At 33.7% G+C, this 25439-nt stretch overlaps 1 protein-coding gene and 1 long non-coding RNA gene across 2 annotated transcripts; one reads left to right on the top strand and one right to left on the bottom strand.

Annotated features, from left to right (window-relative positions):
* The first annotated feature begins 19860 nt into the window (after positions 1-19860).
* On the top strand, positions 19861-22293 carry LOC121229126 (uncharacterized). The gene is made up of 3 exons (XR_005926668.1): positions 19861-20073; positions 20171-21223; positions 21305-22293. It is a non-coding gene; the product is annotated as an uncharacterized lncRNA (long non-coding RNA).
* On the bottom strand, positions 20543-25177 carry LOC107960107 (proline transporter 2). Its single transcript, XM_016896328.2, has 7 exons — positions 24740-25177; positions 23718-23942; positions 23518-23612; positions 23082-23271; positions 21983-22107; positions 21281-21496; positions 20543-21194 (listed from the first exon to the last, which is right to left on the bottom strand). The coding sequence occupies exons 1-7, from the start codon at positions 24822-24824 to the stop codon at positions 20817-20819; spliced, it is 1314 nt and encodes a 437-aa protein (XP_016751817.1). The 5' UTR covers positions 24825-25177; the 3' UTR covers positions 20543-20816.
* Between the last annotated feature and the right edge of the window lie 262 nt (positions 25178-25439).

Here is a 25439-nt window from a genome sequence, read left to right as displayed (position 1 = left end):
TTATACTCAAACACATATAAGCCATTTTCGCATGGCTATCCAAAATTTATACAAGTTCAAAGGGTCCACGACCCACAACAAACGGGTAGTCCTATACATGCCATTTCGAAGTTCAACCAAAATTGTACCAAAAGGGGGGGCTTTGATAGTGTGGGCGACTTTGACTTCAAGATCCCGAGTCCAATAGCTGGAGAACCAAATCTATAAAACAGAGGAGCAATGAAACGGAGTAAGCAATTTATGCTTAGTAAGTTTTGAGCAAGGAATTCCAGCACAACAAAAGTATAGCATTCATATAGCTAAACGGATAATTTCATATGCACAAATTTACGATATCGTACTTGCTTCACATTATCAACCCTTATGTACATACACAAAAGATCAACTCAGCCAAAGGCCGGTAGCTCGTTTATTAACTGAGTGAATACTTATTTGTAAGGGCTCAACTAAATTCAAGCACATACGAAACATACCTCAATGTTGGGATGTTTCGAGAGTATTAACTGGAATTTTACAGCAAGTTCATTCATTCCCAAATCACGTACCTTCGGAATTTAACCGGATATAGCTCCTCGTTCAAATGCCTTCGGGACATAGCCCGGTTATAGTAATTCACACAAATGCCTTCGGGACTTAACCCGGATTTAGTAACTCGCACAAATGCCTTCGGGCTTAGCCCGGAATTAGTATCTCGCACAAATGCCTTCAGGCTTAGCCCGGAATTAGTATCTCGCACAAATGCCTTCGGATCTTAGTCCGGATATTGTCACTTAGCACAAGCCTTCGGGACTTAGCCCGGACATCATTCAAATAACCATGCACATTTAACAATAAATCATGGCCCATTCGTATTTCATTTTCGTTAGCAAAACTCAAACACAAGACATTTATCATTCTTGCAAATTCGGCTCAATAGCCACACAAAGAGCATGATTTTAATTTGCTTAAAACATGATCTAATCACATCATAATTTAAGCTCTTTTACTCAAGAACTTACCTCGGGTGTTGTCGAACGATTCCGATAGCTATTCGACCACTTTTTCCTTCCCTTTATCGGATTTAGTTCCCCTTTGCTCTTGAGCTTAATTAAACAAATAAATTGATTTAATCATTTGAGCATCGAAAAGAGGAACACAAGGCACTTAGCCCATATTTATACATTAGACATTAAAGTCACATATGTACGGAATCATGAATCAAACTCAACATTTTAGCTAATTTTTCCCCCTTGGCCGAATATGCATGTCTATTTTGGGGCCAATTTCAACACTTAATACATTCTACAAGTATGGTCACTTGTATTGACTAAACACCCTTTTGTTTCAAGTTCAAAACTTGGCTAATACACACATATACACACTAGTAAAGCATCCTCTCCCTTTCCATCAATTTAACACATGCATTGCTCATTAACATGCAAAAGTTATATTCGGCCTTAGCACACAACTTGCTAGCCGATTCTTCTCCATTTAGCAACCAATGCACATATGTGCTCACTCAAAAATGCTAAAAAGGAGGTTCAAGAATCATCAAGCCACCATCACATGCATCATTAACAAGCTTCATATTTAGCATGCAATGGCATTAACACAAACTCCACCTAGGCCGAATCTTAACTCATCCTCATGCCTCATCACCACAACATCAAACATCAACCAAGAATGATGCATCCATGGCCGAGTGTCATTTCCATCACATAGCAAGATTTAGACCATGGGCTAGGTAGAACTCAAGCTAACAACTAAAACATGCATTGCATCTCATGGAACATCATCAAACATACCTTAGCCTAGCTACATGCATGGCCGAACCTCTTCAACCTTTCTTCTTCCTTCCTCCTTAAAATTTTTGGCCAAGGATGAACCAAAGGATGAGCATTTTTTTTTCTTTGTTTTTTCTTTCTAGTTTCGGCTAAATGAAGATGAGAAAGGATGAACAAAAATTTTCTCCTTTCTTTTCTTTAGCTCACGGCAATGGGGGGGAAACAACTACACACATTTTTCTTTTGTATTCATCATACTCCTTTTCATTATTTTATGCCCATGCCCCTTATTTTATTTTTTTCCTACATACCTCACTAGGCCAACATGTTCCCAACATGTTTCCACCCATAGCATGGCCAACCACTAGCTCAAATTTTGGGTAATTTGACATGCAAACCCATCATTTTCTCAACATGCATTAATAGACCATTTTAAATTAGCCTATCATATTTTCACCATGTCTCATATAAATCCCTATTTAATAATTTCTCATGCAATTGGCAAAATTAGAGAATGAAACTTCCACATACTCATGTACACACATAATAAGCATAGAATATGGAAATCAATTATTTTTATGACTCGGTTTTGTGGTCCCGAAACCACTTCCCGACTAGGGTCAATTTTGGGCTGTCACACATTTTATGATGTTTGACATGTTAGTTTTACTTTTGGGTTTGTGTTTGGTATTTGAAGATTTGAGAACATGGTTATTAGTTGGATAGCAAGTCCTTGATGGTGATCTTTTAGATGAAATGTTTTAGTGTATATGTTTAAATTGAGGTGTCAATGAGGACACATTGGTTAGGCACATAAATTGTATGAAATAGGTATGTTTTGGACTCAATTATAGGTTTTTGAAAACATGTTTATAACTGGTTATGGTTTGGCTTAACATATCAATGTTGAAATGTCTTGTATTGGAAGGAAATTTAGGTGCACACGGCCTGAGACATGGATGTGTCACAAGGTCGTGTGCCACACATGGTCTCTCCACACGATCGTGTGTCTTTATTGTTTTAAATGCAGGTTTCACATGGTCTGAGACAAGGCATGCAACACGGCCGTGTGTTTCAAGTCAGTATGTAGCACGACTTGGCAGACGGCCGTGTGACCCAACATCGAATACACACACGGTTTGGCACATGGCCTACGACACGACCGTGTGACCCTATTTCGAATAAACACACGAGCTGGGACACAGCCGTGCATCTAGACTTTGAATGTTCACACGGTCTGGGCTATGTCATACAATCGTGTGACCCTTATTTTCCAAATTTTCATGTTTTTCTAGAATTTCCTGATTTATTTTGATTTGATCCCAGGTTGTTCCCAAATTGTTTTTAGGGCGTCGTGGGCTCAATTTAATGCCCATAAATGTATTTTTGCTGATAGATCCAAATGTGATATGTTAGCATTTAAATTGTATAATTGTTTCTGTTATGAAGAAATTGTTCTGTTTTAATCAGTACTAGTCCGTAACCCTAATCCGGCAACAGAGATGGGACAAGAGTGTTACACCTATTATTGTCTCACATATTCTAATTTGGTCAAATTACATTTTGATTATCATACTTTTCAAAAATTTTAATTTCGTCATTTTTCTACATTTTACATTCATAATTCTCTACATTGATTTTTTTTCCTTTGATATCAAATTAATTTCTTTGGTTTCCTCTTTTATTTGAGTCACTTTTAAATTTTCTTCAAAATATCATATTGTTCATGAAATAGTGCCAAACAATGGGCGTTACAATTATTTTTAAAAGTGTTTAGCTAATTTGAATGTATATTTAATTTTTGGAATTAAAATTTCTAAAATTCTATAAACAAGTTAAGTATTGATCCATTAATTTGTAAAATCATTAAATATATTCTAAAATTTTGTTATTGAAACACAAAATTTATATTTAGATTAAAATTATATCATCTAACTTTTAGATTTTAAATTTTCAATTAATTTAAACTTTATTACCTAAATCTTACAATTTAAATTTTAAAATTTATTATCTAATCACAATTTATGTAGTATAATAACCATCTTTAGCTTAATTCTTTCACACTCAAAACAAAAATCAAAGACAAATTAAATAAAAATACTTTCACAGCTTTTAGAAGAAAAAAAAAGAGACGTTTTAATGATTTTTCTTCAATAGATAACTTTGAAGAAATTGAAGATGTTATATTATCTGAATGTGAAGAATACTTTGACAATGATGAGCATAATATTAAAAATCTTGAAGTGAATGATATATCAGTGCTATTACAGCTTGTCAATAAAAATCAATAAAGTGAATGAATTTGACTTACAAACCCTTGTTAGATAAAGTTATCATGAATGTGTTCCAAGTAAAAAAAATTTAGGTGTAAAAGTTTAATTATGTAAGCATTACAATAACACTTTTACTAGTACATACACTCATATCCATGCAAATTTTTTTTGTTCTTGTACACGAAAAGAATAAAAAAAGTAAGAGATATTCTACTTTGTTGAACAACCAATGAAAATTCAAAAGAAAGTAGAAAAAGCAAAGAAAAGAAGCATGTCACATTCTTTGAAGAATTTGAATTTCACAACTCATAGATTGCCCAAAAATAAAGGTACATTTATAGAAAAGTTTTAATACATGGACCAACATCAAGTTGATAAGGAAATTGTCACTACATTATCTTCTAGTGGCATCCCTTTTAATGTTCTTCAAAAGCTTCAATTTTGTAAAATATGTAATGTCATCAATAATGCAACTAAAGGCTACAAAGCACCATAATTTTGTAAGATTATAAATTCCATTAATAATACACCTAAAGGCTATAAAACATAATTATTGAACTTTTTTTATTAGATGATGTGAAAACAACAATAAATAAAGCATTGATTTATATGAAAGATTTTGTATATTGAAGGGTATCTATATTTCAAATGGTTGGTTAAAAGTAAAAGAAAAAAAAAACATTAATTAATATTTCATCTATAAATAGTCATGGTGCAATTTTTCTTTATATTGAAAATTGTTCAATCGTTGATGAATCAAATGCAAAAATTGATGAACTACTACTGAAAGGAATGGATGAGGTAGATCCTTCTAATGTTATCTAAGTCATCATTGATAGTGCATTAAATTTTAAATTAGCTGGAGAAAAGTTACTATAGTACATATACTTTTTGGTCCCTTTGTGTTCTTCATATATTGAATTTGATATTTAAAGAACTAACTCACACTTTTAAATGGTTTGAGAATGTATATTTTTAGGGCAAAAAAATTGTAAAATAATTTATCAATAATTCTCATGCATTTGCAAGTTTTAGAACTCATTCAAAGTTGGAACTTTTAAAAGTTGCTAGGATAAGATTTGTCTTTTTATATTATGCTTCAAAGACTTGTTACTATTACGGGACCTTAGCAGTAACTCTTGTTTTGAATTTATGGAAAAGTGGAGAAAAATAGTTGTAATCTTATAAAAAGTTATGGGCACTTTGATCACTAACGATAGATACAGGATGATGAATTTTGGGATGAGGTACATTATTTGTTAGTTATCACAATACCAATTTATAGTTTAATTAGTTTTTGTGATAAGAATGGTCCAAGTATAAGTGAAATACAATGGATCATTTTTTGTATTCCTCATGTTCGTTTCATGGTTCATGTTCGGGTTTGTGGTTGTCCTCCCAACAATGTCGCCTCCAAGGTTTGAACCCACATTTTCACCTTAAGAGTGCAATGCATCTTACCACTACACCCAACTCTTGTTGGTGAAAGGAAGGCCCTTGGTGCTTGCTTCAGACTGGCCTTTTTTAGCTTGTAGACCTTATCCTCTTCATCAGGAACCTTGAACCCATCTGGTTGTTCAATGAAGATTTCTTTCTTGAGGAATCCATTCAGGAAAGCAGACTTAACAACCAATTGATGCACTCTCTACTTATTTTGAGCAGCCAAGGCAAACAAAAGCCTTATTGTATCTAACCTTGCAATAGGGGCAAAGGTTTCTAAGAAGTCAATGTTATACTGTTGGCTATATCCCTTCACTACAACTCTTGCCTTGTGTTTGTTTAGAGACCCATCAGCATTGTACTTGACCCTAAACACCCATTTCACACTAATAACTCTCTTCTGGTCTGGTCTGTCAACCAATTCCCAAGTATCATTCTTGTGTATCATTTCCATTTTAGCTTCTATGGCTCTTTTCCAACACTTTTCTTTAGTAGCCTCATCAAAACTTGAAGGCTCCAGTACTGCCACATCACATTTTTGAATAACAAGCTTAAGAGATTGAAAATTGAGAAAATAGTGATGGATAGATAGGGAAGAAATTTAATATTTCTGTGCACTGTCTTGAATTTGTTTTATCTCCTAGATTTTATGATCTCACTTACCTTAGCACTGTAGTACCTCATCGAATAGCTAAAAATAGACCGAATGAGAATATGGAAGTGATGTATGAGATTTTAAAGGCAATTTAAAAAAATAGCAAGTGGTTCTCAAGAGACGAGATTATTGTGCAAACAATGTTATGATTTTTATGTGTAAAGGACTCTTTGCCACATTTGGCACACTTTTAGATGCTACGAGATGCAATTGAATAGTGGGGAGATTTATGGATAAAGAACTCCTAAGTTGACTGAGGTTGCTATAATAATGTTTTCTTAGTTAATTACCATATCCTCTATTGAAAGAAATTGGATCACTTATTCATTCATCCATAATGTAAAATGAAATAACTATTTTTAAATTTTTTTATTCTTATAGAAGTTTTTTAATGTGTAGCTTTTAGTTTTTTTTAATGATAAAATAAACATGTTGAACTCAACTATAATATTGTGATTGAGCTCTCTTATTAAATATCATTGCAAAAGCAACTCGATCAGTGCTCATCTAATGACCTTGTCATAAATGTGTTACCCTCATAGGATATCCTTAATCTCTTTAGGATAAATTCGTTCTCCCATTATGATCTTATTTTATCTCATGGTAAACATTACATCTTCCTTTATGAAAATTCAATTATTCTCAAATAGTAATCAAGTCATTCATTACAGCGACAAACGAACCATGGCTACGTTTTTCTTTTCATCAACCATGTAATGCCAATGAGAGGATATTATTTACCTATATCTCAGACTATGAATTCCACTATTGTGAATGACACTACATATTGCAAAAGTTGTATACCCAACGTATTTCAGTGACATATTTATTTGAATTCAAGCTTTTACTTACATCAAAGTACACAATTCATGCATACATAGTTCGCCATCCACTTAGGATTAAAGTATGTCACACTTTAAATGTCACAATTGAATAAATCCATAAATGGATTCAGGTTTACTCTTCTCGGGTCCAGTCTGATATACTATCAGTCTAGTCAGTCACATCTATATCTCTATCTTCTAGAAGTCATTCGCTCCGATGCCCAAGACAAAACATCTCCCTAATTAGACTTGATAGATGACATATTAGTCTTTCAATCGATTTTCTCATTTCTGATTAGACTAAGAACATGTTTAGGTTCGTCTAGTACTGCAAGTTGTCTTTCCGTATTATGATCCGACCACATAATACCACTTAGTATTAGTTTAAACATTAGACAACCAGTGAGTCAATATTTGCTTCTATTTTGCTTTGAATGCAAAAGCTATGTGAGGAAATTATACAAAATATGCTAATGAAATCCATGAATTATTGTATTAACCAATCTGTTTGAAAAAAATTACAAGTGTACATAGATAAAACTACTACACTTAAGGCACCAGGTCCAATAATATCCCATGCACTAGTGAAGTAAATGAAACATGTTTCGCATTCTTATGCCCTCCATATGTTTCCCAAATATCTCTCTAGGTAGTAGAGTTTTGGTAAAAAAAATCCCCAGGTTTTGTCCTCAGATACGATCTTTGACTACATCTGCTATTCTGTCTAACACTACCGTCTCTTTTATGATACTTTCTATTAATGTGTTTTTTCCTTATGTGGTTTCTTTGAGGTTTAGCTATATCTGCACTATTACAGTGCCACAACTTTTCATACTATGAACCTTACTTGACACTTATTCATACTATGACCCTTCATAGTGAAGTTAGTAGTGTAGCCTTACTTGACACTTATTCATACTTTGAACCTATCATTTAGGACAAAAACACAGCCCGATGTTAATTTCCTCGAATCATGACACATTTGGAAGTTAGAATCAGTATATCTGATAGGAGTAAGATCTCCTCCAAAATACATAAGCATATAATCCCCTGTTCTTTGTAAATACTTGAGTATAGGCTTTACTATTTGCCACTGTCTTGGTCCTAGATTCACTTGATATTGACTCACCAATCCCAATGCGAAACAAATATCTGGACATGTGCACAACATAGCATACATGAGACTTCCAACTGTCGAAACATAAGGGACCTTTCTCATGCTTTCTCTTTCTTCCACTGTCTTAGAACAGTCCTCCAAAGAAAGATGAAATCCTCATACAGAAGGTTGATTTCCCTTCTTCGAATCGAATGTTCCAATATCTTGTATATGTATGAAGCTGAAGATAGTGCTATCACTTTGTTCTGCCGATCCTTTAGGATTTGAATACCTAGAACAAAATTAATTTCTCCCAAGTCCTTTATGCTAAACTATTGGGTTAACCATAATTTAATCGACAATGTCCCTACATCATTCCTAATGAGTAGAATGTCATCGACATATAGAATGAGAAAGATTACCTTTTCATCCCCTAAATATTTATAAACACAAGGTTCATCTATGTTATGCTCAAATCTAAAAATCTTGATCTCTTGATCAAATATTTGATTCCATGAGCGGGACGCTTGCTTAAGTCCATATAAAGATCTAAGCAGTTTGCAAACTTTATGCTCATTTCCTTAGCTATATATCTAGTAGGTTGCATCATGTAGATGCTCTTTTCAATATAGTTGTTCAAGAACATTGTCTTGACATCCATTTACCAGATCTTGTAATCGAGACCTGCCACAATGGATAACAATATGCAAATTAACTTGAGCATGGCAACCGGAGAGAAGGTTTCTTCAAAATCAATACATTCTTTCTAAGTATAACCTTTTTCTAAAAATCTAGCCTTATAAGTTTCCACTTTTCCATTTATATTTATTTTCTTCTTTAGATCTACTTATACCTTTTGGGTTTTATCCCTTTTGATAAATCCAAAAAATCCATCTCAGCTTTCATAGTTATTTCTCAAAGCTTTGAATCAGCACTTTGCATCGCTTTATCTTATGTGAGTTGGTCAATATCTTCCTATTTAGCAGACTTAATGTTTCAAACACTTCCACCAGATTGGAAGAACTCAGGCCTACGAGAGACCCTCCCATTATGATAAAGCACCCTATGATGCTTATTGTCTGCAGGTCTACTACTAAAAGTTGGTTTTCAAACATTTTCGTAGGGTTTTTCATATTTCTTGAAAGATACTCGAGTACTTTACTTTGAGGTTTGAACTCATTAATGTAAATTTCTTCATGGGAAGTAATATGAGTTAACACTATCACAGTTTTCTCTTTCGAGTTACAAAACAAATCACCCTTTGTTCATTTTAAATTTCCTAAAAACATGCACAATTTTGTTCGTGAATCCAATACATGGGCTAGGTATCCTCAAATCCTTAAATGGTTTTCCAAAATTCGTATAGATTTTTCTATGTTGCCTTAGTTGGTACATCATTCAGAATAGCAAGTCGTCTATACCACATATCCCCAAAAAGAGATTAGATTTGAATAACTTAACATCGAATGAACCATGTCTAAAAATGTTTGATTTCTTCTCTCTGCCACGCCATTCTATTGTAGAGTGCCTAACACAATTAACTGAGATAGAATTTTATTCTCTATGAGGTACCCTTAAAACTAATCTGATAAATATTTCCTATCTTGATCAGACTGCAATGCCTTTATGAGTAAACCTAGTTATTTCACCACTTCTACATGAAACTCTTTGAACTTATCAAAGGTTTCACTCTTACGGTGCATTAGATACATATAACTATATCTAGAATAATCATCAATAAAGGTTACATAGTATTCATAACCACCTCTCACACTAATACTCATGGGGCCATTTACATTAGTATGTATAATTTCTAAGGGTTTCATAACCCTCGTTCTTTTTGCATTTAAAAGATCGCTTAGTCTACTTACCTTCCTACCAAGATTCACATTGTGGAAGATCAACTTCTCTAATCGAACTTAAAGTGTCATCTTTCACAAGTCTAATGATTTTTCTTGGTTAAGACGACCAAGACTCAAATGCCAAAGGTATGCCTCATTAGAATGAGGAGTTTTAAGTCTTTTATTCGAAATTTCAATCTCAAGTAGTGTGTACATCTTTGGTTTGATAAAATAGAGATTATTTGACATTCATCCATTACAAATTAGTTTGCAATTTTTAAAAATTGCAGTACTATTATTAAAAAACACGGTCAAGCTGTCTTTATATAAACATGTAATAGAAACTAAGTTTCTTTTGAAACTTAGTACACAGAAAAACGTCTTTCAAAATAATCTTCCTAAAATTATCAAAGTAAATATGTACATCTTTGACTACTTTAACTACCACAATTGTCCCATTTTCAATCTGCAACAATAAACTTTTATCTCTAAGATCTTTCATCTCCTCAAAAACCTATAGAGACACACATACGTGATTAGTTGCTCTTGAATCAATGACCCACTAGCCTATTGAATCTTCCACTAAAAAAACTTATATCATAAAGAGTTTCTTACCTTTGCCTTTAGGGTTGAGGTATTTCTTACTACAGAAGAAGCATTTAGACTTAACTAAGTCTTTAGGCTTCTTAGTTCTCTTCCTTTCCACTTGTGGTGGCCCAAAGACCTTAGCACATTTTCCCTTCCATTTTGATGAAGAAGCGACAACTATATTTCCTTATACTCTTCAGACCGGTTGACACATCAACTCATAGGATTGTAATTCCCTATTGAGTTGTGTAAGTGTCAGGTTTTTGTTCGAAAAGTTATATGCGACCCAAAAGCCTACAAAAGCCTTGGAGAAGCTCTTGAACACCATCCCAATCTCAGTGTTCTATTCCAAATTGGACTCATTATCCGTGACATCAAAAATATATCCTATAAGAATGATCATATGGTTTTTCACCGGAATGACAAGATTTTGTTTTGGGCATTCATCAAGCTAGTAATAGTCGACTTTCGAGCCAAGGTAGCTTGGCCTTCGAACATATCTTCAAGTTTGTCTAGAATCGATGTTGCAATCTTACAACTCTACAGTTGCTTATAAAAGGTGTTGGTCACGCTTGCTAGCGAGTTATCTCATCAGACTCCTTCTAGCATTTTCTAGCCTCAGCTTAAGTGTCATAGGGCACTATTATCAAGAACTATTTTATGTTTCTTACAACTTAGGACAATCAATTAGGTTCTTTTTCCATTTCTTATAGTTATTTTTGTTCAACTTATTCTCGGTGAGTATATTTAATAAGGGAGTAGGTGTCGTTTTCAAACTAGAAATAAAACATTCATTCATTAATATCCTTTTATTAAGCAAATATTTAAAAACATTTTGCAACATTACGATATGCATTAAAATGATACATACGCCTTACATTAAACGTTGAAAACATTTGTAAGTTGTTGTAACGATAATTCCTACACCTATTAAATCAAGCTATTATGGGGTGATTATGATCAACTAGTGAGAACATGAATTTTCATCCAATCAATACATGAACCTAAATCTTTACATATTCACACATACTAATAATCATTTAATGTTTGGCCATAATTCTAACATAAGTAGAGCTTCATGGAAGTTACTTAACTAGAAGATTTTGTGTGTATAACCATCAACTCAACATTTATCGCATCATGTACAACAAATGAGTCATCGTGGGATAATCTCATTGAGTAACATGTTGTGACTAGTTGTCCTCTTTGAAGACAAAACTTATTGCTATATCACATGATAATACCTACCACAGAGGTCGGTTCAATTATCATACGATTACAAGACAGTTCTACTTACTTTCAAAAAATCTACTCAATGAGATCCATATGAAAATCATATCGTGGGGTAGTTAAACTACCATGTCATCACAAGAGACCATTGATGGAAGTCATAGGACCTTCTCCCATTCAATTTTTTTAAAAAATGCAAGGTTTTTAATGTCCGATTTCAATCATGAATGATCAATGCATGACAAGTACATAAAACACTTTTCCCTAAACTATATGGCATGCTTATCATACATATGCATGAACATAAATTCGCAGTCAAATAAATATCATCATGCTTATCACATAAATAAATGCATAAAAATTTAAATAACCCTACACAGCCAAAGTTTTCATGATTTCATCCTAAAAAAATTAAAATAAAATAAAAAATTATAAAATTCACCCCAAAGCATACTTTAGGTCTTTTCATTTTGCCACTACGAACTTCTACTGCAATATCAATTCACGTTTCATCGTCGCCGCCTTTCTGCCATTAGTGACCACCATCGATCTACCGTTATCTGCCACTGATGGCCTATCTAGGGTTATCGTCACCCACCGTCGACTGCCACCGGCCATTGTCGTCGAGCCACCGATAGCCTCCTGTTGTCAAACCACCGTCGGTCTATTGCCAGTTTGGCTAGGTCGGGTTTGCATTGTCTCGATCTTTTTTAATGTGTCTTGGTTCTTCGGGTTCTGTCGAAAAATTTAAGTTACATAAATTCTATGTTTGTTTTTAGCTCACATATTTTATTCTCAAATAATAAAATTAAATCATGCGTAGAGATGATAGTCCATGATCTAATTTATACATGCCCGAGAAATTAATAAATTACATTTAATCTTTTAGGAATCACAAGTTTGAGAAAATTACTTTATCATACATAATAATAAAATAATAAAATACAATCATTCTCATACATTTCCCTAGACAGGCATACAATTACAAGAATGTCACATCTTGTCAAAATTAATCACACATGAAGAAGAGAGAGAATTTTGATTTTGATTTATACTATAAACATAGCACAACCTGGCCCCGATATCAATTATTGGAAAAATATGGGTCAAAAATAGTATTCTTGCATAGCGAAAAATAAAAATTTTGAAAACTAAGCCTATTTGTGATATTTATAGCAACAAACCCTTTACCGAAATTGTACATGTGGTTTCGGTTAGACGGATCCTTGTTTTTCCTGACTTTCAACCAAACGACATTCTCCGTTATTCTTGTACCATGAATTGCTTCGAGTATGAGCAGGACAAATTCGAATCAAACTGAAAACTAGAAATAGTTTTCTTTACCTTCAGTGTGAGCAAAATTTCTCTCTAATAGAAACTGGTAGAATTGTTATTCTGGAAAATATAATTTATATGCAGAGAATAAAACTCACTATTTTCGAGCAAAATAACAATATCCCTCCCATATCCAGTCCAATTACAAGTACTTCTAGGACTTCTAACATAGTACTTTATAATTTGATCCAACCTGATATTTGTTTTTCTATTTTCCATTAAAAACATCTCTCCCAATTAAATAAGTTTCTCAACCCAATTCTAATTCTGATAAAAACATGACGATTTTACCGTAAAAGAATCTATGAGAAAATATATTTAATATTTCCATACTCAATAGATTCACTATTACCAAATGATTGATTTTCATTTTCGAACTTCATTTTATTCGAAAACTATAAATTCATTTCCAAGTCATTTTCATTTTGGAGAAAACCACTTTCATTTCCAAATGTTTTTCATTTCTCCATTTTTACCATTTCTATCCATCTCTGCTCCTTTGATTCAATAGGCAGTTCATTTCTAGTTTCAACGAGCTAGTGGAGGGATTGATTGGACATATGCGATTAGAGCTCAAATGATTTATAATTAAGTTCCAACTTTTCACATATTAATTATAAACTCATTTAGTCACGAAGTCATTCCACTATAGTATCATGATTGTGCTCTCCCCAACAGCATACCATTATGAAAGTAACTTGATCAGTGCTCATCCAATGACCTTGTCATAAGTGTTTTACCCTCATAGGATATCATTAATATGATCCTATTTTATCTTATAGTAACCATTACATGTTCTATCATGAAAAATCAATTACTATCAAATAATAATCAAGTTGTTCATCACAAAGATGAACGACCCGTGACCATATTTACTTTTTATCAACTATATAATGCCAATGAGAGAATATCATTTACTCATATCTTAAGCTATAAATTCCAATATTGTGAATGGCACTACATATTGCAAAAATCTTATACCAAACGTACCAGCTTTCAATTCATTATCTATTTGAACTCAAGCTTTTTCTCTCTTTAAAGTGTACGAGTCACGCATACATAGTTCGTCATCCACTCAAGATTTAGGTATGTCACACTATGGATGTCACAAGTGAATAAATCTATAAAAAAATTCAGGATCTATTCTACTTGGGTCATGTTCGTTGTACTGTCAGTTCAGTCAGTCACATCTATATCTCTATCTTCTAGAAGTCATTCGCTCCAATGCCCAAGATAAAGCATCTCTACAATTGGACTTGATAGACGACATATTATTCTTTCAACCGGTTTGCTCATTTTTTATTAGACTAATGACATGTTTAGGTTTGTCTACGAATACAAGTTGCCTTTCCGTATACGATCTGACCACATAATACCGCTTAGTATTCATATAAACATTAATCAACCAGTGAGCCAATATTTGCTTCTATTTTGGTTTGCATATAAAAATCACATGATGACATTATACAAAGTATGTTAATGAAATTCATGAGTTATTTTATTAACCAATCTATTCAAAAAAATTTACAAGTGTACATAGACAAAAATACTATACTTACGGCTCCAAATCCAACAATGGACTACTTAGACAAATATAATTAAGGCTTAAATAATTTATATTTAAGTTCCAACTTTTCACTTATTAATTATAAACTTATTAGTCATAAATTCGTTTCACTATAGTATCGTGACTGAGCTCTCCTTAATTGCATACCATTACAAAAGCTACTTAATAAGTGCTCATCCAATGACTTTATCATAAGTGTGTTGCCCTCATAGGATATCCTTAGTCTCTTTCGGATAAATTTGTTCTCCCAATATGATCCTATCTTATCTTATGGTAACCATTACATTTTCTTTCATGAAAAGTCAACTATTTTGAAATAGTAATCAAGTCATTTATCATAAAGACAAACGACCCATAGCCACATTTACTTTTCATCTATCATGTAATGTCAATGAGAGGATATCATTACCCTTTAGTTGGGCTTTGAATTCCACTATTGTAAATGATGTTACATACTACAGAATCCGTATACCCAATATACCAATTTTTGGCTCTTTATCTAGTTGAACACAAGGTTAAGGCACGCACACCAAAAATGTCACTAGTGAATAAGTCCATATACGAATCTAGGATCTATTCTACTTGGGTCCTGTCTCAGTCCAACAAGTCTCAGTCGCATCTATGTCTCTGTCTTCTGGGAGTCATCCGCTTCGATACTTAAGACAAAACATCTCCTTAATTGGACTTGATAGACAACATATCAATCTTTTAATTAATTTGCTTGTTTTTAATTATACTAAGGACATACTTAGATTATCTACTAATACAAGTTGTCTTTCCGTATTACAATCCAATCACGTAATACTGCTTAATATTAGTTAAATGTTAGACAATCAGTGAGCCAATATTTATTTTCATGTTGCATCATGTGCAACAACTGTTGAGGACAATATACAAAGAATATTAATGTAAACAATGGATATTTTATCAAACCAATTTATTCGAAAAATACAAGTATGCAAAATGAATATACTACACTTAGGGCACTAGATCCAACAATAGAAACATATTAGGTGAATGAATTTAACCCTAAGAGATCAAGGATAACCTATGAGGGTAACACACATATGATAAGATCATCGGATGAACACTAAATAAGTTGCCTTCGTAATGGTATATGTACCGGAGAGCTCAGTCCTAGTACTTCAGTGGAATAACTCCATGACTAAATAATGTTGTAATTAAAAGATGAAGAGTCAAAACTTAATTTAAAATTATTTGAGCCCTAATTATATATGTCTAATCGGTCCCTTTATTAGCTCAATACAACTTGCATTTGAATTGATGAGATGAATGAAAATGAATAATTAGATAAATAAATCACATGCAACACTATTTGCAATACTATTTGTAGTCAATGGCATGTCCAATCATTGTACTTTAGTGGAATGATTCCATAACTAAATAATGTTGTAATTAATAGACGAAGAGTCAAAAATTAATTACAAATTATTTGAGCCCTAATTATATGTCCAATTGACCCCTTCGCTAACTCGATATAACCCAAAATGAAATGCATGTAGAATCGATATTATGAAATGAATGAAAACAATGATTGAGAGAAATAGATTGCATGTATCATCATCCGCTATGAATGCATTTTTCTCGCTAAGTACAAAACATGACATAGAAATTAAATTAATTTATTCGAATTATTATTTAATTTATTGCAATTAGATAATTGAAGTTTGAAGTGAGAATTAAATTAATTAATCATTATAGTTTTATTGATTGGGGAAAATAAATATATTTCCTCGTAGACTCTAATACGAAAAAGTTATGATTTTAATGAAATTACAATTGGGTTGAGAAAAAAATTTAATTGAATAAATTAATTAATTTAATTAGTTAATATTTTGGGAAATATAAAATAGTTATTGAATTGGATAAATGATAAGTGTTGGTTAAAAGTCTTGATAACACATATAATTGTACCCAGTACATGAGACCAGCCCAATGAGCCCATCCCATGTGAGAGGAGCAGCAAACCTTAGTATCCCTTAGGGTTCCCATCACCTCTAGGGTTTCCCAAATAGGGGAAATTATATTTTTATATTAAAATATTATTATTTAATTACCCTTTGTTCAAGTAAGACTCTTGTACCGTCTTCCTATCAATTTCTCTGTTAGAAAATAGTGGTAATTTATTACAAGAATAAATTTTATTTTCTATAAAGCTCAAAGTTTTCGATTCCCATCAAGATAAATTAACTTCCTCATTGAAAGTTAATAAGAGCTTTCATTCTGTGCATTTGGTTTGTTTTGTTTAAACTCATACACAAAGTAATTTAGGGTTCAAAGATAGCGAAAAAGATTGTTCGATAAAAAATCATAAAGTAACTTAGAACGCCTTGCGCAATGCACAAGTAATAATTCGGTTAAGGGTTTATTAATATAAATACCAGAAGGCTTGATTGTAAGAAAATTCTAAAATTCCATTGTGCTAAAAATTGTTTTTTAATTTTTTTTCCAACACTTTTATGGCTCAACGATCAACCCATCCCTAAGAAGTGGAACATAAGGCAATTAAAGAGATGTTATATGTAAAATGCCCCTTCGTTTAGGTATGTAAGCCCAAATATATGTTCATAGAAATAAGAAAGATGGTTACTAAGTGTATGTCACATAATTTGGTAAGTATGGTAGTATGATTGCAAAAGGAAGAAGCCTTCATCAAAGTAACTCTTCATCAACTGTGACCTTCTAAGGCCCAATGCTTCCCCTAACAAAACCTCTTAAGGCTTTATTGTCCAATCGAGCATAAGCCTTTCGAGGGTCTCATCATCATTTTCGATAAAGCCTTCTAAGTCTTTAATGCCTCATCAAGCAAAGTCTCTTAAAGCCTCAACTCGTTAAAACATGATTACTAGCAAAGTAAATTTTTAACAAAAATGGCCTTCTGAAGGCCTAAATATTGTTTCCAGTGAAATCTCCTAATGCTCTAATGCCTCATCAAGTGAGGCCTCTAAAGTACCCTATGTCATTCATGGCATAGGCCTTTCAAGAGCCCCAATAGCACTTTTAGTGAAGCCTTTGAAGGCTCCAATTCCTCGTTGGTTGATGCCGCTTACAGCCCCAACTCACTAAAAAGTAAATGTCATCCCTACTAGGTGTAGCTTTTTAAGGCTTCAACGAAAAACAATACAACATGCCAAGTAAGATAGGAATATTTTTAAACAATTCATAAGATTGATGTAAATTTATCTATGTAAGTAGAAGAAAGGCTACATAAATAAATAAAACGGAACAGATGGCATTGAAAACAATGTTGGAGTGTTTATTATATATCTACTCTTATGAAGTTCACTCATTCAGGCGAACCGTTCATTATATGTCTACTCTTATGGTGTTCACTCATTTGCGTGAACCTTTTCATCGGAGAGTTCATTATATATCTACACTTTCAGAGTTCACCCATTTAAGTAAACTACATTATTGGAGAGTTCATTATATATCTACTATTGTAGAGTTATTTCATTTAGGCAAACCCCTTCTTTGGGGAGTTCGTTATATATCTACTCTAATAGTGTTAATCATTTACTTATTTTGCCTACTTAGGTAAACCTCTTAAGGGAAGAGTTCATTGTATGTTTACTTCTAAGGTATGACTTTATTATTTATGTGTATCTCCTTATATGTATCTAGTATGACCATGCATGCAAGACTACATTAAAAGAAGAGCTATTAGCATTGTTCTTCCATACTCGCCTCCAAGGCATCATAACATTATTCTTTCATACTTACCTCTAAGGCATCATATTTCACCTCTTTAAGACTACTTCATCAAATTTACCTCTAAGACATCTTATTTTGCCTATTTAGTCTGACTTTTCCAAATTTGCTTCTCAAGTATTTGCATTATATTTCACCTATTCAAGATTGTTTCACCAAGTTTACCTTTTAGGAAATTTTATTTTGCTTATTTAGTCTGTCTTTTCCAAATTTTCTTCCCAAGTATTTCACCTATTCAGGACTACTTCACCAAATATGCCACCAAGGCATCTTATTTTGACTCTTTAGACCGACTACGACAAATTTTCTTCCCAAGTAGTTTTTAAGTATAATGCAATTAAACCTCATTCCAAATGAAAAAACGCATCTTCCTTCGCCAAAGGAATGACACCATGTAGCCCCAACATTACATGCTCAAAGAAACTCACTTTATAAACTTCTTTTGACTACGAGGGGGCAATTGTTATACCTACTCTTACATATCATCATCAAGTCATCCCATCACATTCTAGTGGAACATCTATGCCTCTTTAGCCACCATATGTATAGTAGGGCATCATTCTAGTGAGACCCACGTCAAAACTCTCTCCCATTTATAAAAGCTCTCTTCACCATAAAAAAAATAGGGCTCTAGGATATATCCCAAAGCTCTGCCAAATCTCTCCAAGCTTTCAAGATACCCAAAAACCACAAATCTCAATGATTTTCTTCACCATCTACAGCGTGAATTATCTCTACTATAGCGATTCTTTGTACCCTTATGGTGTGAATTGCCATAACAAGCAACCCTTGACTTTTGTGTCGTAACATGGATATACAAATTTAACATTTAATATGATGAATAGTTAAATGTTTTTACATTTAAAGTTGTGAAACTCTCATGGACTATTATCATTTTACTTGAAATTTTCATTAATAGTCGCAAAAGAGAAAGGGCGAGCTCTCTGAAGTCGCTTGTAATGACGCTTGACTATAGTTTTTTTTTTGCCTGCTTTGACCTCAACTTGATTTTTACATATAAATATTTGAATCAGTTTTACCCTTAATCTTGTTTAATATGTTAGCACTATACTATGATCTCGAAATTATTTCTCTAATCCTGCTTTGACCTGATTCGAAGTTTTATGTTAATTTTTATAAAATTTTATAAAATTAAGAAATTGTAATATTTAAAATACATAAAATATATATAAAATTAAAAAAATTAGAATTTAGTTATAAATTAAAATAAGAACATTTTAGTAAATATATGGAGATGAGACAAGTATGAGCTAGATGTCATCTCCGAAAAAATTTATGAAAAAACTATACTTATAAAAGACTTATCAACAACTGAATTATAGATAATTATTTTGGGGTTAGATATCTAGACATAAAAATAGCAAAAGAAATTATTATAATAATTCTTAAAAGAAATAGATTTTAAGTCATTTAAGGGCAGTATAGATGGAAAAAAAAAACGGTGGTTAGGTTTGCATTCACAAATTTAGTGTAGCTGAAACTGAAAATGTAGCAATTGGGATTTTACTTATCCTAGTGTGACAGTGTATGGAGATTGATGGTAACCCTTTGTTATTGCAGAAAATGGGGTCCGGTGGCAAATATTAAAGGAGGCTGGTTTTGTTGCTCCCAACTCAGAATGGCAGACCCATTTACGCCACGCAATATACGAGAGAGTTCCTCTCCTACTACTCAGTGCAATCTGCATTCTTGTAAAGTTGGTTTCCAGGTAAGATGTTTATGTCTGCTACTAATCAAATACATGAGAGAAAATCGAAGATATCCGCATTGGAGGCTTATTTACCGGATTCTGCATCCATTTGCAGGGACATGTGGGGGCTAAACAATTAGACGTAAGTTGGAATCGCGTGTATCCATCACGAAACTGATTGCTTTGTCAACTATCTTAAGAGGCCATACATCTGATCCCACCCTTATTTGATGTGATCCATCATCATCTGTTGAACAAAGGAAACACGACTTTTCGAGAAAGAAACAAGCATCAAGCTGAGAAAGTAGCTCCTACATCTTTTTGTAAAGTCAGGTTGTATCCCCCCATTTTTAGAATCGAATTTTAGGTTTGTGTCTAACTCAGAAATAGTGGAAGGCTCCACCATTTCTATCATTCTGATGTCTACTATCCAACTGTGTGTGTAATTAAACACCATAAATAACCAAATTGAATTTTAAGGGTAGACTTAGAAATAAAATATATTTATTTATTTTTATACCATCAGAAATTAAACACTAGCTAAAATTAAATTAAAATAAAATTCGGTTCGGTTCGGTTCGGTTCGGCTCTTTTCTGTTCTGTTTTAATAATATTTGTGGTTTTTTTTTTTTAAGTTATGAACCGAGAACCGAATGAATACATTACATTGATATTATTAATCTAATCAAAAACCGAAGCGAAGGCTAAATTCGAATCGGATTTCTGCTAATTTTAGGCATTTTTCTCAGCCCTTGTAGATATCACACATCAGCAAACACATGGTATTCTTTGGAATCAACAGCTATGAGCCTCAAAGATGCAATCGTTGCTGCAATGGACATGAGAGCGAAGATAAAGACATTGAGCCAATGCCAGAACTTTTGCAAGGTACTCAGTTTGTCCTTCTTTGCCACAATGTACATGTGGTTTGCTAGGATAAATGTTAGTGGAAACGTGCTCAATGCCCCCGTAAGGCTTTCGAAATCTCCGAGGAACGGTAGAAGAGCCGACACCAGTGTACTGATAACGAGGTACCCGCCTCTTGCTGCAATTCTGAAGGACAGGCTGTTAAGCTGCAAGGCGCTTCCTCTAATGCCGAACTTGGTGTCCAAATACTCATAAGTTGGACTCGCAAATATCTGCAGCAGCCAGCGGAGGAAGTTCAGAGGTTTGTGAAGCATAGCTAAAAATGGTTAATGATACAAACAAGCAAGTGTTTACTCACGTGCAAACAAATGATGGATTGCAGGAAGGCAGAAATGTTAGCAGCCGCCTTCACCCAAAGTGGACCGCTTACACTATTAAGCAAGTATGTGGATGTTGAAGCTCCGTAAGCCCAGTAGCCGATAAAGGTAATGGCAAACATCGGTACAACTCCGATGGTGAACTGAAAGTACAAAGCTTTCAGCGTGTTCTTCACTGCAGGCTGCCTCACTGTTGCCTGTTAAGAGAACAAGGTTTCAGTAGCAGAGAAAACATGGGCACAAACTCAACCTATGTGAAGTCTTAGGGTAGAAGAAATCAGATTCCGACAAATTTCATAGGCATTATTCGATGCGAGTAAGATTTAAATGTAGGAGCCACGCTAATCCATCCATCTTTGCTTGATTCTCAAGACATATCCTCCAGACCGAAACACAAGCGGATGGGTCAGTATGGCTGAGCTGACTGATTTCAGAAGGGCAACCAAATATGAAGCAAACAAGAAGTTTCATATGCAAAACTGATGTATGCATGAGAACCTTGGTCTTCTCATCATTTGGACAAAGCTAAAGTGCATGCAAAGAAAGATGTAAACATTTTCTCAAGTGCAAAATGAACAAAAAGAAGGCTTGCCTGTGCAGCAACTAATTCATAGTGGTAAAGGAACAAGTTTCAAGGTTTTTATGATGGAGCAGTGGATGGATGAACTTGTAATCTGGCCTACCTGTATTTCTGGTAACATTCCAGTATTGAATGCAAACACAAGATTTGCAGATGCTCCTATAGTTGTAAAAACTCTGCTAGAAGATTCCCCATGTATGCTATAATCTCGGGGTGGTGCATTAGCTCCTATAACAGCATCGGAGTCATTATTGTCATATAAACGCAGAAAAATATCAGAACCACAAACAGAGTACATCAGGGATCCAAATCAAACTCAACTCAATCTGAATGATGTTAACACCCGCCACTTGTATGTAAGGCTTTAGTCTATGTATAAGGTAAAATCTAACCCAATATTAGTTATTTCTTTTATTTCCTAGCGTATCCATCAAGGTAAGCTAACAGCCTTAATCGGAAAATCAAGTAAATTTCCCTTAATGTTGCAGGAGCTAAATAGTGTCAATTTATTTGTTAGATGACAGGCAAAGATCTAGTTGATTTCATGCATATGAAAGCTCAAAAACTTCTTAAAAGTTCAAAATTGGAAACATCAATTAGGATTTTAGTTTACTAGACTAAAGCTCTAAAGTGATTTTAGTTTTCAAAATTGGCAACATCAAGATCTAGTTGACTGCAATATTCAGATGCATAATCTAAAGCTCTAAAGTGATTAGCTTCAAGTTCAAGGTAGCTAACGACAAACACCCAAAGGCCTTAACTCATTATTCGAGCCAATATTCCCATTCCCACAGGGTAACACTGACCTAAATAGGCTACAAGGTCAGCACTGCTTTAACCCCCTTGGAAAGCCCTCTCTTACTGATTCACGTAAAGCCGGCTCCCTTTCACCCCGGTATAGAGGCTGGAAACCTGCCCAAACAGCACGCCGGAAATCAACCGAGGCTTGTATTTCGTACATTTTATTCCACACAAGAGAACCAAATTGTCAAAGGGCTTGAATATTTTCTGTACTTTGTAAAGCAAGATTGTTCATTGACTAGGGATCATTGTATGTTAAGGCTCATTCTTTACAAGAAAATGCAGTAATAACCTGATTTAGTAAGGGTTCTATCTGCAGTTCAATCATCAGTTTCAGATTGTAAAATGAAACATCCCATGTGATAAACCGAACAGTGCGAATATCAAATATTAGAACTTACCGTCTTTAGCCGCAAGCACACATGCCACGATAATATATATCAAACTGAGAACTGTTGAACATCCCAACCATACTCTTAGAGCTGACAGATGCGGTGTCGATATGGCAAACAAAGTACAAGCAAACCCAGTTATGGCAATACAGTATGGAAGCTTCATGGTGTGCTCATAATTGAAAAGGGCAAAACAAGCCTGCATTTGCATATTCACATGTTAAAAGATTTAGGGACTATGATATCTATGTGAACCTTTATATAAAATCACCAAACCGAGTCCTTATTCATGGAGCGGATAAGCATAGAAAAAGGTCGGAAATGTCGGGATAGCAGACTATTGAATCGTCTTTAGGATGTTCTGCAACCGTTTGTAACAACTATCTTCAACTCAAAATGTAGATTTGACAAGGAAAATAAGTGAATTTAAACAATATGGTCTTACCTTTAAAGCAGAACCACCCAAAATGAGAAACCCAATGTTAATCATGAACAGATTGATATATTGCATTGCCCATGTAATAGTATAGGCTCTCCTACCTGCGTTCATCAAGCATAAATGAAACATATAGTTACACGTGAAGATCTTAACTAAGCGAGATTATGAGAATTCGTTTTCGTTTTCGTTTTAGTTAAGCCTCGCACCGTATATTTGTGCTGCAAGATCTCTGTATCTGATATGCCTCTTTCCCCCATGTTCATGGAGCTTGGCAACAAGCATGTTGGCGTTCAGCGACAGCACGGTGGCTAAAAGCAAACCGACTATGCCTCCTATCCAACCAAGAGGGACCATGATTGTCCCAGAATATCCCAACACAAATACACTGTTAACACCAGTTGTCAAGACAAAACCGGCCTGGAGCCATGAATCTGTATAATAAACAACAAGGTCCAATGAGCTCTAAGGGAAAAATAGATCATCTGACAAATTCACCTCAAGAACAGGTACTCTGAAGAATTTATTCCAATTTGTTTCACTATTTTGAAATATTCCCATCTGGTAAAGTAACATCACACAACTTTTCACTATTTATTCAGCATCTTACAGAAAAGGAAAATAAACAAATCAAGAAGCCATTGAAGAACTTAATTCGAAAACATAATATAAAGGAAAAAGGAAAAAAGTTTTAAAAAGAGACTGTTGGCGCTATCCTAATACAGTAACCCCAAATAGAAAAAGAAAATGAACAGAAATTTTGTTATGTCAATGAAAATGCTGCAAAGGAAAAAAAATCTTCAGCATCAAAACACAATTAGTAAAGCTAATGATTTTAGAAATGACATGGACACTTAAAACATACCAGAATTTATTGAAGAAAAAAATTATTAACACAATGAAATTCATACAAACACACAACACCATGAAAGAAATTTTGTTTAATGTGAAAGAAAAGATTTTATTTTTATGGCATAAAAAATATCAACGAAAAAAAAAACCACTGGAGATGGAAAATGAAACTACTCTGCAATTTGCAGTTTGCAGAAAATAAGAAAAAAACAAAAAAACTGCCATAAAAAGGTGTTGCAGCATCCCAAAGATCTCAACTAAAATACAAACAGAAGACAAAAAGAAGAACCCAGAATGAACAAAAAGAAGAAGAAAAGGAACAATCTTTTACATAGAAAATGGCTATAATATGTATGTGTGTGTATATATTTATTTGTACCAGTGCTAACTTGATGGGCAGTTTCAGGGACTTGAACAGTTAACTTATAATCCTCAACCTCATTCCTATTGTTGTCAGGCACCATGCTTATCACTCTTTTCTTTCAACTTTGCTTGGTTCTTCTTCTTCCCTTCCTCTTGCTCTTCAAATGTATTTATAACAGCCAGGGGACTACTGAATTTATTACAGCTAATAAACAAATTAATTTTTCCAATTATTGTAAATCTGGTTTTTTTTTTTTTTCTCTTTTTCCGCCAAGAGAATCAATGCTCCATATTTGGTGCGTGTCAGAATTGTGTAAGCAACTTCTTGGCTTATTTTCCCTTCCAAATATGCACACATTTCCATATAAATAAAAAGCTTACGGCAGTTCCATTCTCTTGGGACATCTAAGAAAAAATAAAAAAAAAAGTAATTATTTCTTTCTTTTTATTTGTGCTTCTAAAATTTTCAAAATCCCAATCATTGTATGTAAATCTTTTTTATCTTCTGGGATCAAAACTAGCATAAGCTTGGATGAGATTCCTTCTTTTATCGGTATCCTTGATGCCAATGATTTTGATCACTGATCTAACAGCGCAAGAGAATGTTAAGTGTTTGGGTTTTTATGAGATGGTTACTACAGAACCCGACTTTTACTGCTTTTAAGGAAGATGTAATAGCATTACCACCTATTTTGAATTTTGAATGTCATTTTCAA

The sequence above is a fragment of the Gossypium hirsutum genome, chromosome A05, assembly GCF_007990345.1.
Source record: "Gossypium hirsutum isolate 1008001.06 chromosome A05, Gossypium_hirsutum_v2.1, whole genome shotgun sequence".
NCBI classification, from domain to species: domain Eukaryota; kingdom Viridiplantae; phylum Streptophyta; class Magnoliopsida; order Malvales; family Malvaceae; genus Gossypium; species Gossypium hirsutum.
This window is presented reverse-complemented; position numbering and strand designations above follow the sequence as displayed.